This window comes from Oreochromis aureus, linkage group 20, assembly GCF_013358895.1.
Source record: "Oreochromis aureus strain Israel breed Guangdong linkage group 20, ZZ_aureus, whole genome shotgun sequence".
Taxonomy (NCBI): domain Eukaryota; kingdom Metazoa; phylum Chordata; class Actinopteri; order Cichliformes; family Cichlidae; genus Oreochromis; species Oreochromis aureus.
Genome location: NC_052961.1, coordinates 10933408 through 10951041, shown reverse-complemented (window position 1 = coordinate 10951041; position 17634 = coordinate 10933408). Strand labels below are relative to the sequence as shown.

At 42.5% G+C, this 17634-nt stretch overlaps 1 protein-coding gene across 1 annotated transcript in view; it reads right to left on the bottom strand.

Moving 5' to 3' along the window:
* Positions 1–2063: 2063 nt before the first annotated feature.
* Positions 2064–17634, bottom strand: part of iqsec2b (IQ motif and Sec7 domain ArfGEF 2b) — a 30013-nt gene continuing 14442 nt past the window's right edge. Inside the window, exons 2-14 of the mRNA XM_031738863.2 lie at positions 10231–10525; positions 9766–10083; positions 8445–9499; positions 8172–8333; positions 7772–7894; positions 7495–7661; positions 7201–7340; positions 6985–7110; positions 6779–6878; positions 6524–6685; positions 6170–6364; positions 5902–5951; positions 2064–5604 (exon numbers count right to left, since the gene is read on the bottom strand). Of these exons, the coding sequence (XP_031594723.2) occupies positions 4429–5604; positions 5902–5951; positions 6170–6364; positions 6524–6685; positions 6779–6878; positions 6985–7110; positions 7201–7340; positions 7495–7661; positions 7772–7894; positions 8172–8333; positions 8445–9499; positions 9766–10083; positions 10231–10525 (4069 nt within the window). The 3' untranslated portion in view covers positions 2064–4428. The remainder of the gene's footprint in view (positions 5605–5901; positions 5952–6169; positions 6365–6523; positions 6686–6778; positions 6879–6984; positions 7111–7200; positions 7341–7494; positions 7662–7771; positions 7895–8171; positions 8334–8444; positions 9500–9765; positions 10084–10230; positions 10526–17634) is intronic.

Here is a 17634-nt window from a genome sequence, read left to right as displayed (position 1 = left end):
CAGGCAACACCCTATTGTCGTAAAAAAGAAAGTTATGGTAATTAGGCTGTACTTATAAAGCACTTTCCTCTCACTTTAAGCTCTCAAGTGCTTTCATGCTTTCATACTACAAGCCTCCTACATCCCTTCATTTACACACATTTATACACTCACTACATTTATATACATACACAGACACTCTGTGTGATGAATTTAGGCAGGAGTCAACAACTGAATTGTGGACCTGAGTGGTAGACAACTCAGGCTACCTACTGAGCTGAGCCACAGCCGTGTGAGATAAGGCTCTATGTAGTCCTATTAAAAACAAAGTACACTCCATGATTGAGTAGTTTGTAGATCTACCTTTAGCAGGTAGATCTACCTGTACCTGTAGATCTACAGGGATGAGGAAGATCTGGAAGTAATTGTTTTCTGTGAGACTCAGTTCATGCACAGCTTTCTTAAGGTCCTGCTGCAGCTTTTTTAGGTTGGGTTGAGGTCTAGACTTTGACTGGACTGATTGCAACTTTTTGTTTCTTTTCTTTTTCGGGTATTCTGTTGTAGATTTGTTGGTGTGCTTGGGATTTTCCTGTTTCACAATCAGATTTCAGACAGATTGTCTCACATTTGAGTCTAAAATACTTTGGCATTCAGATGGTGACTCAGAGAAATTTTTTTTAATGCACCTTTGCAAATGTAAGTTGTGCTGCAAATGTTTTTTTTCTAGTTGTACTGTCCTTAATATTAACATTTAATGTGCCAACTGTGGCCTGGAGCTGTTTTTTGTTTCTTTTGCAAATTCTCGGAGCATTTTCTGACCTTGGAGGGAATTTGCTGGGAGGTCCACTCCTGGGACGACTGGCAACTGTCTCGATTGTTTTCCACTTGTGAATAATCTTTCTCACTGAAGAAGTATGGACTTCAAATTGTTTGGAAATGACCTTATAACCTTTTCCAGACTGATGTGTAGCAACAATTGCTTCTCTAAGGTCATTACTAATGCTTGTCCTTCTTGGTATTGTGTTAAGATACATCTGAATGCCCCAGATCGGCAAACTCTCTGAACATCTGCTTTTCCAGAAGTGCACACACTTGCTGATCATCAGTTAATCAAGTGCTTTTCATTAGCAGCAACTGGATGCTACATGCCCTCCTAATTCATATGGAATGAATCACGGGAAAATGAGTCACATGAAAACTTTCTTTTGAAGGCTCTATATGCTTTTAGTAAATGGCCATCAAGACTTTTATATGTTAAAACTATCTGAACTGACTGTAACATCATTCATTGTTAATATACCTGTAAAAATCACTTATTGTCATTTGGTTTGGTTTGGTCTCAGGGTGTTTGTGTTGCTTTAGAGTTTTGGTCTTTTTTTTAAATGTATTACTCCTAGGTATTATTTTTGATTTCTAATTGATATTCTCTGTTATTACACTTACCCTCATTGGTCAGTTTATTAAGTATAATTTGTCTTAAGAACGGCCTTAATTCTTTTCTGGCATAGATTCAACAAGATGCTAAAACGATGATAGCGTCCCACAGTGACTGCAGATTTGGAGTTTTTCTGGTTTGTAACCTCTTCAATGTCTCTTTGAATCTTGTTTGTGTGAGCTTTCTTGTCTTTGCATTTAGTTTGATTTTCATCATTCCTGTTCTATGCAGAGAGGTAGTCATGTTTTGTTTTTGCTATTTCCACTTCCCCAATCAGGCCCCCGTGTGTATGTAGTCCTGCCTTGCTCTGTATTGTCAGATCATCTGTTGTTTGTCATGAGTTCTCCATGCAAGTTTCCCGTGTTCCTTGTTAGTTTTTGTTTCTCTGGAGTTTTTCCTCCTCACATTTTGTTGCATTATGGACTTTTATTATCAGATTTGTAACAACACTCACTTCTTGTTTTACATCATGTTTTTGTAGCTGCATTTGGGTTGACTTGAGAACTGAAACGTGGAACGTAAACTTTTCCCCTTTGACTTTTATTATTACGTATATTCCTCTTTATCTAGGAACGACAATGCTGCTTATGTTGAATATTTAGTGGCGAGGTCTGTTTTAATGCACGTACAAAATACACACAAACACGCATCACATCACTGCAAGGACACTTTAATGTATCAGAAGCAATAAATATTCACATCTCAATTCTCTATTCTTTCAGTACACATAGTACATACACAGAAAAAAACAAAATTGTTTGCTTAAAATAATATCCATAAGTGCACTGACATATAAACTCTTTTTAGGCTTTAATTTAAATTACGTTAACTCATTCTCTCACCCTTAGTCTGAAATGATAAGAAAAGAAAAAGAAGTTGATATTCCTTTTGGCCAACATCTCATATCCCTGTTTTTTATGTACATACTTAGTGGCACTCACATGCACGCACCTGAATACAGAATGGGAGCAGTTCATCCCATAGTTAAGATAAGAAGCCTATGTATATTATAATATGTACATTCAGGTTTATACAGTACAATCTATTCAATAAGTGCAGATATATTCATGCAAATAGAGTCAAAAAGGACACCATAAAAAGAAAAGAGTAGCCAACACATACTTATAAAATTCTTCATTTAATACTCCTGACTCTCTCCAAAACTTCTTAAAACCTACTTTTGATGATTCAGATCATCCAGAAATTTGGCATATTCTTCCTGTAGCTTATATCACCTGCATTTTTATACTTCCCTCGCTCGAATAGTCTCGTCTGAATCCGATTTTACACGCAGTTTTTCCTCTGTAATCAGTGGCACTGAAGGTAATCTACATCAGTGCTCAATTTTTACTTCAAAATCTGCAGTAGCAAAAGGAATGACACTAACACGAGGCCCACAGAGAGGAAAAAAAAAGAACAGGAAATACAGTATGCACCTGTAGGCTATTTTACATTCTTGACTCTTGTTATGGTTTCTAACAAGAAGCCCTCAGCAAGATGCCAAGGCATCAGAAAATGGTAGCAGAGATTTCTGAAAGTAGCAGGAGAGGGAGGATTAGAAGAAGGCCATTTCTGACTTAAGACATCACGTGTGCAAAAACCACAAAACTTCATGTAAAAGCGTGCTTGTTTCAAAACAAAAAAACACACAATGAATAAATTTGATGACTGCGATATGGGGTGCTGCATATGCACCCTGTATGAAAAATTCACCAATTTTTACGATCATAATTAAGCCTTTTAAAATACTGGGAGAGTCATAAGAAAAGAAAAAAAAAGGAAACACTAACTCAGATTCATTCTGTAGATTCAAGTTTTTGTAAGTCACACCATTCAAGAGGTTGTGCCCCTGTTTGCAAACAGAACAGAAAAAAAGAGGAATGTTGTAAATGTTCAAATCGATTCGAACAAAAACTAAAACCTCCTTCTTTATCCTGAACAGTCAATAATACTAATCATTAAAAGATGAACTGAATAAAACCATGGTACTATGAAAAGAACTCACACTTCACATATCTGAATACCCTCTACTGGTTATGGCAAAGCGAGGGAATCTGTATGTGAATATACTCTCTAAAACCATGTACAAACATCTGCTGATATAATTACTCACTGATCAAAACAATTATTGGACAATATTCATCATACTCATGGCAGGTATATTATAATATCTATAAAACAGCAAGAAGCTTCATAAACATTCAAAATATATTATTATTTGTCTCATTGATTCCCATACCCCACGTTGCATTAGAAAGCCCGGTGACATCTGTTGACATGTGAAAGACCAATAAGCAAAAGACTGTCAGAAAACTGTGCACTGGTTTTAGAAGTTTTAGACAAAGCAACATATCTGAGGTCTTCTTTTAGAAAAAAAAAAAGATGCCTGTCAGCAAAGCGTAACCTGCAAGAATGAACAGAGACATCATGAAGCCAAGTAAATTATTGCAAAGTCAAGGGGCAGTTTTTAATGCCAAACTCCGCTGGAATACATTTGGTGGTTCAGTCCTTATTTACATGCCCACGTAAGCAGGTGGATACCTATGGTCTCCAGTTTCCCAGTGCCACATTATCACATCTTTGTACTGTACATGTAAATAGTCTCATACAGACTCAACTAGACTCCAAACAATTAAAACTGAGGCAATATAGCTAGATATAGATTTAGTTTCATCTTAAATATATGGCTATAGACTTCTCTGATTGTGTGTGGGAAACGTGTGGTGCGTGTTTTTGTGTAATGTTGCACGTGTGTGTGTTTCTGTGGTGCCGGTTCAGGTTTCAAGGATGCGTCCACAGGCCGTGCCGTTTAACTCTAATTGTGCTTTCTGTCTCCGTCTACATATGTGGAAAACGGAGGTGAAAGTAACAGAGACGCAGCAAACTTCGTTTCCTCTTCTCAGTAGCGCTGCTGCTGTTACTTTCTGTCCTGGCAGATTTGGTTCTAGGCCTAGCTCTGCCCATCTCCTCCAATCTATCATCTGACCTTTGAACTCTGGAGCCCCACATCCTGCTCACACTACGGTACTTATCCGGTTGATAGGCTTGGATTTGGAGCTGCCCCCTGTACCGGTCGCTCCAGCCCCTGTCACCTGCGGCCCCTGCTGAGGCTGCCCGGGGTGCTGGGGGGGGTGAGGGGAGAGAGGTGTAAGAGGGGTAAGGGGGGACGAAGGGGGGGGTAAAGGGGAGTGTGGTGGGGGAGGGGGGATAGAAGAAAGAGGAGGGTACTGGGGCAGATACGGGCCGGCGGAGGCTGCGTGATGCGCATTGACGGTAGCGGATGGTAGATTGTGGGGCAGAGTGCCGAATATGAAGTGTGTTTGGTGGGTGCTGTGGCTGACTGGGTGTGGTGTGTGCGCGTGTCCTGGGTGGGTTTGGGAGTGTGCGTGGGGGTGGGAGAGTGACAAGGTTAGTGGAGGTTTGGTACCAGGGCCGCCGGCCCCTCTGACAGAGTGTGTGGGCTGCACGTGGTAGAGGGCGAACTGTTGGTTCTGGGAATGTTGGGAGAGAGGAGAAAGGGGGGGGGGACATCCCACCACCATGTTGGCGTAACGACCCGGAAGCCCATGCTGGGAGAGCTGGGAGAGATGGGCCAGCTGCGGGTGCTGGGCGTGCGGTGGGCCAAGCGGTGGACGACAGGGTAGAGGGCCTCTCTGTATAGTATGAGGGGGCACTCCTGGCAAAGGAGGAGGGACAGTTTGGATGTGGTAGCGATGGTGATGGTAGTAAGGTGGTGGCGGCTGCACGGTGCCCGCGTGACAGTACTGTGCGTGAAGTGCCTGGAGCTTGGAAGCCCCCCCCTCCAATTGGCATAGAGATGAAGGGGAGTGAGGAGGGGGCCCTCCCGTAGTCGGTGGGGGGACAGGTGCGGGGTAGGGTGGCCCCGGTGGAATAAGGGGCCCTGGTGGTTTGGCGCGTTTGCTGCCGAATAGGGAACCCAGGAAGGAACCGCTGTTGTTGTTGCTGCTCCCCCCAGGGCCGCTCCCCGCTCCTGCTCTCTCTGCACTGCTGGAGACTCCCCCAGCTCCTGTCCCAGCAGTGGTATGTTGCTGCCCCGGCCCACCCCCCACCCCCGTCCCGGGGCTCAGGATGGGGCGATGAGGCCGGAAGTCTTCTGTTCCATAGCAACCAGGAAGCACACCTGGCAGTGGATAGCGCTGGTGAGGCTGTGGGCTGCTAATGATGGAGCCCTAGAAGATAAAGTATCATCGAGTTTTAGAATAAACACTAGAATCTTGCAATACATCCCGGTTCCCGCTTATTATCACACACAGGAAATAATTGTATCTGGAGGTGGAAAACATGCTAGGGTAAGTATATACGCACATAGTCATGCAACAGGTGTCAGTCCAGGACACACACACATGCATGTACACGCACACACCATGTACATACAGTACTTGCTCGGGAGGATAAAGAACCAATGGGGGAAAATGCAAATCTAGTGAAGGTTAAAGGTCTAATTCTAGTCTTACATAAAGACTTACTTCCATTGTACTGTCCAGAGAACCAACACTGTTCCTGCGACCACGTTTCCCTGTACCCCACCAGGAAGAACCAGGTTAGCAAAGCATGAAAGATTGGAATATTTTTTGCAAAAAAGGCAAGAGTTGCATAAGCTGTGTCTGACTGTCAGCAAGAAGGAGAAACAGGCTGTAGCAATAGAAACAGAGACCAAAATCATGCAACCCAATTCATCCCAGCTGGTAGTAATGAAATCAAGCTGACCCCGTCTCCGATGAGGCAATGTCTCACCTGTATCCGATAGGTCCCTGAGAGAAGAGCTGAGCGCTGTGCGTTTGAGACCCTCACCAACTGAGCAATTGTCATCAAAACTTGTTCTTCCCAAGGTGCCATTCACAACATCGCTCTTCACACCTACGCCTCCTCCAACCACACCTCCAGTTAGCAAGCTGGGCCGCATCACACCTTTCTGTTTCTCCAGTTCCGCTGCACATTTACACACAGGGCACAGGGGGATTTGAAATAAAATTGAGGTTTAGCGCGGAGGAGAATGACCAGAAAGGATGTGAAGAAAACGAAACATTTCGACTGACCAAAAAGTAACATTATGGTTTACAGGAAAGGCCAGCAGATGGGGCTACTTACATTCAACTCTGTATTTCTCCATTTCTTGCACTTCAGCAATACTCTCCCTGAGGTCGCTAACAAAGCGGGTGCGGTCTTGCTGACTGGGTGCCATAAACACAATAAGAACCTTCCTCTCTCCACCCAGGACTGCTGAGGTCAGACGGATGCCATGAGGGTAGTCTAGATGGAAAAAAAAGCAGAAATTAATACTCTTGTCATCACAAAATGCACTTAAGAACAGTTAGAAGGTGCAAAACAGAGACTGCTTCTTACATGAGTTCTGGAACATGTGCACTTGCATCTCAACCAAAGGGAAAGATTGTCTGAAACTATACGTCACTGAGGTTTTCTTCTTCTGGAAGATTTTTGTCACCTAGTGCACAATAGAAATAGTATAATGAATTTTTTTTAACAGGTACTTTAAGAAAAACGGACCTCTTATCTGCCACATGATAAAAAAGTGATAATGTAAATCTTACCACGAGCAGGTCATTAAAGAGAAAGACCTCCCGCTGGTGCACTCCTGACCTCTGAGGTCTGTTAGGGTCAGGCACCTCATAGAGCTGGCAGCAACACACCAGTCTACGATGGGGAAGGGACAGCACCTACATAGACAAACACAGTACAAATAAATGACAACTTTTAGCTAGATAGAACAATATATTAAAGAGCTTTGTATTACAGGATAAACTCACAGGCTTCTTGCCCACAATGACTCTTTCCACTGCCTGCACTTGGGACACGTGGTCATCATTGGTCCTTAGCTCCCATTTCTGTATTCTCTGGTAGATCCCAACCAGCAGGTCTCTAGGTATGTCCTGGCCATTGTCTACACCTTGAGTGGACCCAAAGAAAGCTATTTTAGAGTTGTAACACAGAAAACGTATAATCTAGGAAATTCTCACAACTTTAGACATATTTTAAAAGTTGCACTATGTGTTTCATGAGCTCATGTAGAGGGTAATTTGATCTTTTCTGTCCAGCAGCACCTCTCAAATTCTTGATGAAATCCTCTAGTTTCATTTTCCTCTCAGGTTTGACATTGGGACTGTACATATCTGTGTTGAGGAGGATTATGGCGAAGGCCAAGATGAAGATGGTGTCGGGATTCTGGAACTGTCGAACCAGGGTCGGATTACACACACAGTATCGCTGACTGAAGACAGAGACAAATTTTGTGTGAAAAAATAAAACAAAAAGATTATTTTCATTTTGATGCAGCATCCAAGCGACTGAAATGAATTCCTTTAGTGATCTATAACAAACCTGAATGCCTCTATAAGCCGCTCTACTTTTTGGGCTTCTCCTTGAACTTTAATCTGTGCCTGGAACTTCCTCAGAGCATCATCGATGTCCATGCCTGAGAAGTCCATCTCATCCACCACACAGCTGAAACACACATGTCAGAAGTTACAGATGAAACGTCTCTACCCTCCAACTTGGATATTAAGAAGAATTCATCCTATATATGGGCAGGAGATTAAAGCTGCTTCAAGACTGCATCAATTTAGACTTGGCATGAAATATGTGAGATGGAGTGTACATATACACTAACATATTTGTGGGCAAACTTTCTGAAGTTACAAATGTAGATGGATTTGGATCATTCAGACATCTGTGTCTGACATATTTTAATATATTACAGCCGTCTGTCTCAAATACTCACTCTAAAACATCTTTGTTGAATTGTTTCTGTCGGTTTCCCAGAAATTCTCCAATCATCTGCCTGCTGAGACCCTTTCTCTCCAGAATGAAGCGAGCAATGCCAACAGGAGTGTCAGAAACAAAACCTCTTTCTATCAGGTACTGGATCCCCTTCTCTGGTTTCCTGTTGAAGAAAAACCACCAAGGACTTTTCTTTTTGCTCCAGTATTACGACATTCGATATATATTTCCCAGTAAAACAGCTACTTGTGTTGTGTTTCTTAGTACATCTTACTTGTTAAATAGATTAAGACCAATGCGGTACTGGCGTCTCTGCACCACGTCACTGTTGAAGGGGGGCGAGTCCCAGCTATGGCGGCACTCCCTCTGGTATGTCTGCTTGCCCAGAGGAGGCAGAGGCTCCCGCAGGCTGTCCTGAGATGAGGAGCCTGAGCTGCAGTTGACTGTCTCATTAGAGTTGGTCGTGGAGTTGAGTGAATCATTGTCTCCATCGGAGCAGCACGGCTGCTCCAGGCCCCCAGGGGGCAGAGCTGTAGAGGACGACGACGACAGAGGGGTGGTAGGAGGCTGCTGTGGGGACGAGGATGATGAAGGTGTGTCAGGGTACTGATGGTGGTGTATAGGGTGGTGGTGATGGTGGTGGTGGGCCGCCACCTGGTGCGGGATATGTGTGGGTATGGGTCTGCCAGGAGCTCGAGTCTGGCCCTGCGCAGCTGCTGTGGAGGTGGTTCGAGTACCCGTGTTGGGGGAGTGTTTGAGGGTTCCCTGAGGGGAACCTGCACCCACACCTGGCTCCTGCTCAAAGACCAGCGTTCTGCTCAGAGAGCCTCGGTCTGAACGATCACTCATGTCCACTGAGCTGTCGCTGGGCGGCTCAATAGTGAGGAGAGGCAGGTGTGCACCTCTGAGACGATAGTCTCTACACTCTGTACACGGGGTGCTTCGCCGACTGTTACTGCTGCCGCCTCCCTCAGTGTCCCTGCTGTCCTCTCGCCCTCCCACACCGCCACTAGGACCCCAGTACTCTGTATCTGTGCTGCTAGGTGCCCGGTCAAGGGACAGAGGGGAGGATGGCATACCATCATCCATGTAAAGGGTGACATCACTGTACGAAGTAGCTGTACTGTCACCATGCATACTGAGTGCTCCTCCAGCACCCCTGCCTCTTTCTCCCAAACCCCTTTGGGAAGATGGGTTGCTGCTGCTGCTCCACACACACTCCCCAAAGTCTTCACTAATTCCTCCACCCTCCTTGCTGCCCTCCTGGGAGTCATCGCGACCTGCGCGGCAGGTAAGGGCATCATCTATGGAGTCAGCTAAGGATTTAACCTAGAGGGAACAGAGGGTGAGCTGTTATGATCGCACAGTTTTCACACATTTAAAAGAAAAGAGGAAATTGTCTAAACATGAAATGATTTATCAGTAGTTTGTTTGTAAGGTCTAAGTTTGACAAGACAGGGGATGCTGGTCAAGTTTGGTTCATTATAATGTTTCTTTGTTACTTTCTGTCTCTGTAACTACCTTCATATTATATAAAACTTAGCATTAAATGAACTTGACGATGACTACTGAAAGAAAACTGACAACACTCTTACCTGCTTGGAGAAGGAGTCCTCTAAGTGGGTGTAGTCTCCTGTGCGGTCTGGATCAGGAGAGTGAGGAGGCCCCACGGCCACACTGTGGGTGAAGTTCGTTTGTGTCTGGGCCTGCTGCTGAGGCTGTCGCTCATCAAACGAATACTGCAGTCTCATGTTGGACAGGATGATGCGGCGCGTCATGCGGCTCTCTGAAGCTGAGCTTCTGAGGCGCTCAAAGTTTTTGTTCATGCGATACTGTCTGAAGGCTGTCTGAATGGTCTTTGCTGCTCTGCGACTTACAAAGGAGCCACCGTATTTTCTCTCCAACATCTCCACCTGAAATAGGGGAGGGTTAAAAAAAACAAGGTAAAGGACGAAATCAGTCTGGATGCTTTGCACCCATACTGCCCCGGTGAAAATATGTTTCCTACTGCTTACTCCTTTCAAAGAACACATTTACAAATATATTCTTGTGACTGATACCTTCTTATCCTGCAGATCTGTTGATAGTTCATAGCTGTCCGAAAGAGCCTTGCATCTCTTGTTCTCCTCTTCTTCTTGCTTGCGAAGAGCCAAACTTGCAGGTTGGTGGCGTGTTCGCAACGCCCAGGCCAAGCTGGCTGAGCTGGAAGCTGTAACGCATGAAGGGCCCCTGGATCCAGAGGGAGCGTTGCTGCTGCTGTCACTGTAGCGCTCTGAGCCTCGAAGGTAAGGCGTCTGGCTGAACGAGGTGTCTTTGTGGGTGCCCGTCTCTGGACACTGGGATTCCCCTTCCACACTGCAGAAGAAAAAGGAGCAGAAGCTATAAGAATGACTCACAAGCAGCTTGACTAAATATTCCAAAAAAAAAAAGACTTTGAAGTGTGTTAAGTCTTAAATGGAGACTGATTGAAAAATTCTGTAGGATAGCATTAAAAACATACTAACAAGGACTTACGTGTAAACTTTTGAGCGGTGTAGAACTAACCATCTCTTAGTGGAGCTCATGATGAACTTATAGAAAAGCAATATTCTGGTTACTTTCAAGCAGTGCCAGTCCTGAGACCTGACAGTATTGCTTGCCTGGAGAATAAATAGGTAATCCAACAGACATAAAAGGTCTCTGTCATCTATCGTCTTTCTTAAGAGTCCAGAGGAGTAGTTAATGTACTACCAAGCGTTTCCAAGGTTAGTAGTGTTTATGCACTTTTGCACTCTCCTTGTTTGACAAACACAACAGTAACCAAATAAGTGCCAAATACCAGCAGCACCATACTGACAGGAAAAACCAGGTTATTACATTAGCGCTAGCTGTACGACAGGCACCATCAGCTTAAATACTGGAATTAAATGCACGCAATTCCTTCCAGATTCACTCACTCAGTTCATTATGCGGCTGTAAATGAAAGCAGTTAAGAGTACCGTCGTAATCAAACTGAATCCTATTTCCAGTCAGGATAGCAATAACAACAAAACCTCTCAGATATCAGTTAGTTCCAGAAGTCCTCCAGTGTCCTGTTATCCAGATTTGATGAGACAAAATCCACCCGACTCAATCACTCAGTGTGTGTTTGGGAGAACAACTGCTGTCACATGTCCCTGCCTACATTTCCTTCTTGTGTTAGCCGCACCCCCTTCAGAAAGTTGTGTCCTGTCCCGCAACAAGGCACAGAGTGTGCAGCAAGGGTCAAGGATGTGTGGGAGCATTAGAGTCAGCAAGTGAAACAGATTTTGGCAGTAAAAGACTTGTTGTATAGTGTTAACCTTCCGTATTGTTTAAGCTCTGCAGCACACATTAATTCACATGACAGAAAAATGACTGAAAAATGACTCTTTTGACCATTTTAGGTTTGAGTGGGTCATTCAGTGTCCTCCTCCCTCCCTGAGCTGTCGCTGTTCCATTGGATCAAAGAGACTTCCTGTTGTTAGAGTCTAGTTGGTAAAAACAAGACAAGGAAAAGTCTTCACGGGCAACAAGGAAACTATTTTAATTTGTTTTGGTTTTGATGTTGTAAGCGATACTGTTGAAATTCAAGCCCCGCAGTTCGACAGACTTAGAGTCACTGCTGTCGCCAGAAGGGGAAAATACCGCATAGGACAGGGTTTTTAAGAAGGACATCCAGTGCCTTCAAGCAAAACATAACCTAGCTAATTTACTGTTGAGTCTAACAACAACTCTAAGAAAAGCTTTAATATGTTGCATAACACAAGAGTCATGTTGAAACACAGTTTTAAAGAAGCAATTCTGACATCTACAGGATAGCCCATATTACCACAGTTAAGACAGGATCCACACATATTATGATGTGAATGTGTAATAATATATTATAACTAGACCATGCTCAAGAAATTCATCACAATCCCAAGCTATGCTTCGCTTTCATTTTGAGCAGATCAGTTGTGAGCAACAAGTTTTTGCGTATATCTCCTCTTTCTCTGTGCAACATCATTTATCATTCCTCCTCCTCTGCTCCTTAAATAGAGAAACTGAGAAGCGGGAGGGGGTTGCTTGGTGACGGTTGCTGTGGGACCTTTGTGGGCGGTGAGGCGGTTGTTAGGAAGAGAAGCGTGGTTGCCATGACAATGTATTGACTGTTACCACCATTTCGGTGGGTGTTGAAGATGCTCCACAGGTTGTGAATGACGGTCTACGTAATACTTGCCTTTTTACGAAAACACTAAAAATAAGATATTTGTAAAGAGTGAATCATGAAATTACTGTATGGTCTAAACTAGCTATTTTCGATAGATCAATCTTTGGATGAATTGTTACTATATTTATGTTGGTTATTTACATATTGTCTTGCATAACCTGTAGGAATATGAAATTCTGTCTAACTCAAAGCGGCTTCAGTTGGCTTCTTTTAAGGAAACTGGCCACACAAGTGCCTCTGCATAGCATCAACAGGTAGACTACTGTGTGATTTCCAGCTGTGCACGTCACTTGGAACAAATGCTACTTTCATTCAGCTGCGGACCTAAAATATGAACTGAAAAGGAATATTAGAGAGCTGCAAACCCAGTTTCATATGCCTGTCTCTGAAAAAGCATAGCTGATCCCCAGATTTTAGCTTTTAAGCTCTTTTAAACTCATTAAAAAGGAAAATCTAAAAATGCAAACCAAATGTAAAGGTGACAATTTCTCCACCGCCACCAAATAAGAGATCAACTATATGGATTATGTGACCATATAACTGTGTTTTTCATTTGCACAGACTGTATGCTATAAGACGGGTGCAAATATCACAGATTTATGTTTCTTTCTCTGAGCGTGGGGAGAACATTTGTCACACTGTAAAATACCCAGGTTGGTGAAACATTAAAGAAAACATTTTTTAAAAATTATCCTATCTAGGTGCAGTGCAACCCACGTCCAACTGTGCATGCAATGCTCCCTTAAAACTCTGGCTATTTTTATTTTCACCTGAAAAAAAAAAGATTTTCTCTCAGATTCAGTCAATAACAGCTACAAAACGATAATGCCAAACTGCACAAGCTTTGGCTCAAATATGCGAGAGATATTTGGGAGACTTTTGAAATACATATTCAATTTCTTTTCTTTTTTCCCTCATAAAACAATGGTAATTGTTTTTTTCTTACTTCACAATCAGCCTAAATAAAATCCTCAGAATATGTCACTAAAGCAGACACTGATGCTATTAAACCTGTTCTAAAACTGAACTGAAATGCAACCTCAACAAAGTTTATGCAACAGAAATGAAGCACAGCAGGCCCAATAGAAATGCTACACTTAGGCAGCCTCTTTACTGAATGTGCAACTTTCAAAAAACAAAAAAATGACAGCTGGTTATGTTTTACAGTTACTGCCTGCTGGTGCAGGGACATCCCCAGGGGGAAAGAGTTTAATTTGGAGTTGCCTGCAGTAAGAGCCAGGCAGTAATATGCGGTAAGAGACAAGACCATGATATCTGAGTAAAAAGTTTGTTGTATAAAACATGAGTGTGGCCATATCGCAGCTGGCATCTGAATCTCATTATTTATGTAAGAAACACTGTATTCCTGTTACACAGAGAGGCTCTCTCTAGAGGCTTCCGCATAAAGACCAGCCCAGGGTTTTACTACCTCCTATCATTTAATTGGAGATGGGACAGATGGCTGGAATTTTATAAACAGGAAAGAGATTGCTGATGGTGTTTAAAAAAAAATTACATTAGTGGGTTATAGAAGTGAAATTGATAAGAGGGCTGATGAGAGAAAGTGAAAAGTGTATGGGAGCGTGCGCTGTAAAGGACAATGCCAACTTCATGCAGTCCCCCGCCTTTTTCCCCTTCATCATATAATATTGATGTGCTGACAGTGTGTGTATGTGTGTTTGCCTATGCGCTTATGAGAGAACAGCAGTAGGTCCGACTGTGCTATCGAACCCCCAGCGGGACATGGAGGCTGAGGGATTAGCCTCTCCGCTGTCTGCCATGAGATGCCAACAATTGCATCGATCTGAACGTTGACTCATTTCAACCTGAGCATTGACTCAGCGCAGTTATCCCATATCCTTTCTAATCTCTTCATCTCTGAGTTTTTGTGTTAATTTTTCCATTTGTCTCCGAGCTTATTACCCAGTATAACCCTGCCAAGCTAAATGTGGACAATGAAGGATAAAAAGTGCAGCGCAGACCTTCAACAAGATCCAAGCTAATTACTTTGGAGATGTGATGTGATAATATTTGCCATTAATTTCAGGACTTAGAGAGATCAGAAACCACAGAAATGAATCCACAGCCGGAGCAGTCAGTATTCTCTTTCATGGCCAAACCGAAAGGAAACAATAAAATCATTCATGGGTCAAATCGGAGCATTCCTGCACCGCCAACACTCTCCAGCCATTTCACCATCTCAACCCATGAGCTTCCCATCGCACACATGAACACTTTACACTTTCTTCCTACTACCTGGAGCCTCCAGTTCAAAGCCCAATAAAGACTTACTGGATGAAAATGTTGTACAACTTGTTCGGAAGGCTGAGAATTGGCAGCATTTCCTAAGCCTTAACTCATCAGATAATCTCTGGCACTAAAGCAAAAAAGAATGAAGAGATAAGTGTTGTATAAAGAGACAGGGTGACAAGATAGTGTAAACTTTCATTGGAAACTGACTTCGTTTTCTCGTCTCTTATTACACTTGCAGTTTGTCTGAGCTTGACATCTGTTTTTGAAACTTCCTTTTACTGTCAAGCTCGACTGATTCACTTTCAGGTTGGGTACAGCTGATTTGGCATTTAGCATCTTGTGAACACACTTAAAGTGCCGCATTGAGTGCTGACAACTCCTGCTAGCAGGCATTCAAACTAACATGCCAAACATTTGCAAGGGCGTTTTAACTAATTTACTTAAAGTCACTTATTTCAAACAGACCCCATCTGGCATATGGCTATATGCTTTCTTTGCAGTTCCTCAAGAGCAGCACACACAACAGTGGCAGATTACCAAGACTTCTAAAAGTATGTGATCTGTCAGCTGACTGGCATTTACACTCTGTCACACAATTACCCGTCAGAGCCCATTTATATCCTTTCCTTTCCATTTTTCAGTTTATCAAATTGAGTTTCCTTCAATAAAATTGCATCTACTGAAAACAGACCCCCATTTATTATCAGTTCCTGCTGCCGTCTGTCTGTGATGATTAAATATCACCGTCTGTACACACAGCAGTTAATCCACTGTACAAGCCATGTCATGAATTCGCACCACTGCGTTGTAGGCCGCCAAACGCACACACCGGTGTTACAAGTCGTCTCATACAGATGCCAAAATAAAGTCTTTTTGGGGTAGTTTTACATGTAAAAGAAAAGTGAAAAAGCTGAGTTCTTACCATGCTGCTACTGTCAGAGAAAGTCCCACACTAACCGGAACACCGTAATAATAAACACACCCTCTCTCGCTCTCTCTCTGCATACACACATGCTGTATGTGCAGGGCTCTTGCTCACCCCGCAGAGCTGTACAGGCTACATTCTTGACGATCCTTTGACAGCTATGAACTTCCCTCTCCCTGCCCAGCTTTTTCATCTCCACCCTCCTCTGCCAGATCACTCACACGCTCACAATCACTTGTCCTCCACAAGAGCAAACCAAGCAAATAAAACACATCAAAACACAGGAAATAGAGACACAGAGAAGTGCATTCATTTATTGAAGAAAAAGAGGAGAAATTAAAAACAAACCCATAAGAAATGAGTGCTGTTTCATCTTGTGCTTTTGGATTTTTTTGGTTTTTTTTACAAGTCTATGAGAAGCAAGTGAAAATGAAAGACACATGGACAGTGTGTTGAAATGAGATGGGCAACATAGCAAAAGACACGCATGCTAGTTTAATCACTGATTAAACTGGCATTGGGTGTGAATGTGAATGCCTGTCTCTTTGTGTTAGCCCTGTGATAAAACTGTCTATCTGTCCACAGTGTAATCCTGCTGGAGCCAACTCCGGCTCCAGCCGTGTCGTGACCCTGAATTGGATAAGCGGTTAAGAAAATGGATGGATGGAGAGTTATATGCCACAATATTAGTAAAAAATAGAGTGGGAGGCAAACAGTGACACATTTTAAAATGTAATCTTCTATAGCACAATACTACAAAATAATAATTCTCCTTAATATTTTATAAAATAACATTTTTCCAAAAAAGTTGGGACGCTGCGAAAAATGTAAATAGTGATGGAATACAAGGACTTGTAAATCACGAAAATTGCACACAGTAAACAAATAGACTGCTAAAAATGTTTAGTGCTTTTTGAAAAATCCATGCTTTTGAATTTGAGGCCAACGACAGACAGAGCAGCAGCATGTTTCACACTGTGATGCATCACCATTTCTTTTAATAAAGCCCTCTGTAAGCATGTGGGAACCGAGGAGCCCAGTTGCTTAGAGCCACACTGGTCCCCATTCTTTCTTCATTTCAGCCGCTCAGCGGTTCAAATCTTCCTCTGTCGTGTTTTTCATTTCTGAATGCTCTAAATGTTTTCAACAGGTCTAAACTGCAACAAGCCTATTTTAGAACTCATCTTTCACTGTGATGCTATTAATATACATGCAAAATGTGGTAGGCAAGGCCTTTCCTGCATAGACGTCATGGAGATGTCAGCATCTTCAAAACCTGTTTATCCTGTCCTGCATTTTTTTAAATGTGCTGCTGGAATAAAATTCAAAATGGACTCGGGTTTTTAGAAAACAAAAGAAACACCTGTTTCAACATTTAATATATTCTTTACCTATTTACAAAGTATAAATTGCATAGCTGTTGTTTACATTTTAAACACTGTCCCAACACTTTGAGAAATGCGTTTATGTTGTTGACTTTGAATATATGTCTGAAACCCTGTAATCTATAGAGATTGTAAAAACAGCTACATGTGCTAAAAAAAATAAATACAATTTGAGTAAAGGAAGCCAACTGGTTGGAAATAACACTTTAACCAAACTGTAACAATATGTCATCGATAACCATGCATTTCCTGTGTTCTGCAGTAAAAGGTTACCATGGAAGGCCAATGCAGAGCACAGAGTCAATTCAACGCTAAAATAGAATTGCTAGTATGACTTCCTGCGAATACAATGGGCTTAAGGTGTAGATAAATGAGGTGGTAGATATGTATGAGCAACATTGGTGCATGACTGAAACACAATTAGCAATTAAAGAAGCACAAGCGTTATCTTCAGACATTTATACGGGAAAGAAATCCTTCAGGAGCTTGGAGTCTTTTATTTTTTCAGAAAATGAAATCAACAAGACTTGACTTTGAAGTCATGAATAAAAATGATAATAAACAGGCGGATATTTATCAGATGGAACAAATAAATTAACAGGCTAAACAACAATGTTTTTATATCATCATATGCTAGTTTCTCTGACAATACATAATGGCTGGAGACAGAGGTGTAGAGCACTTTGCACAG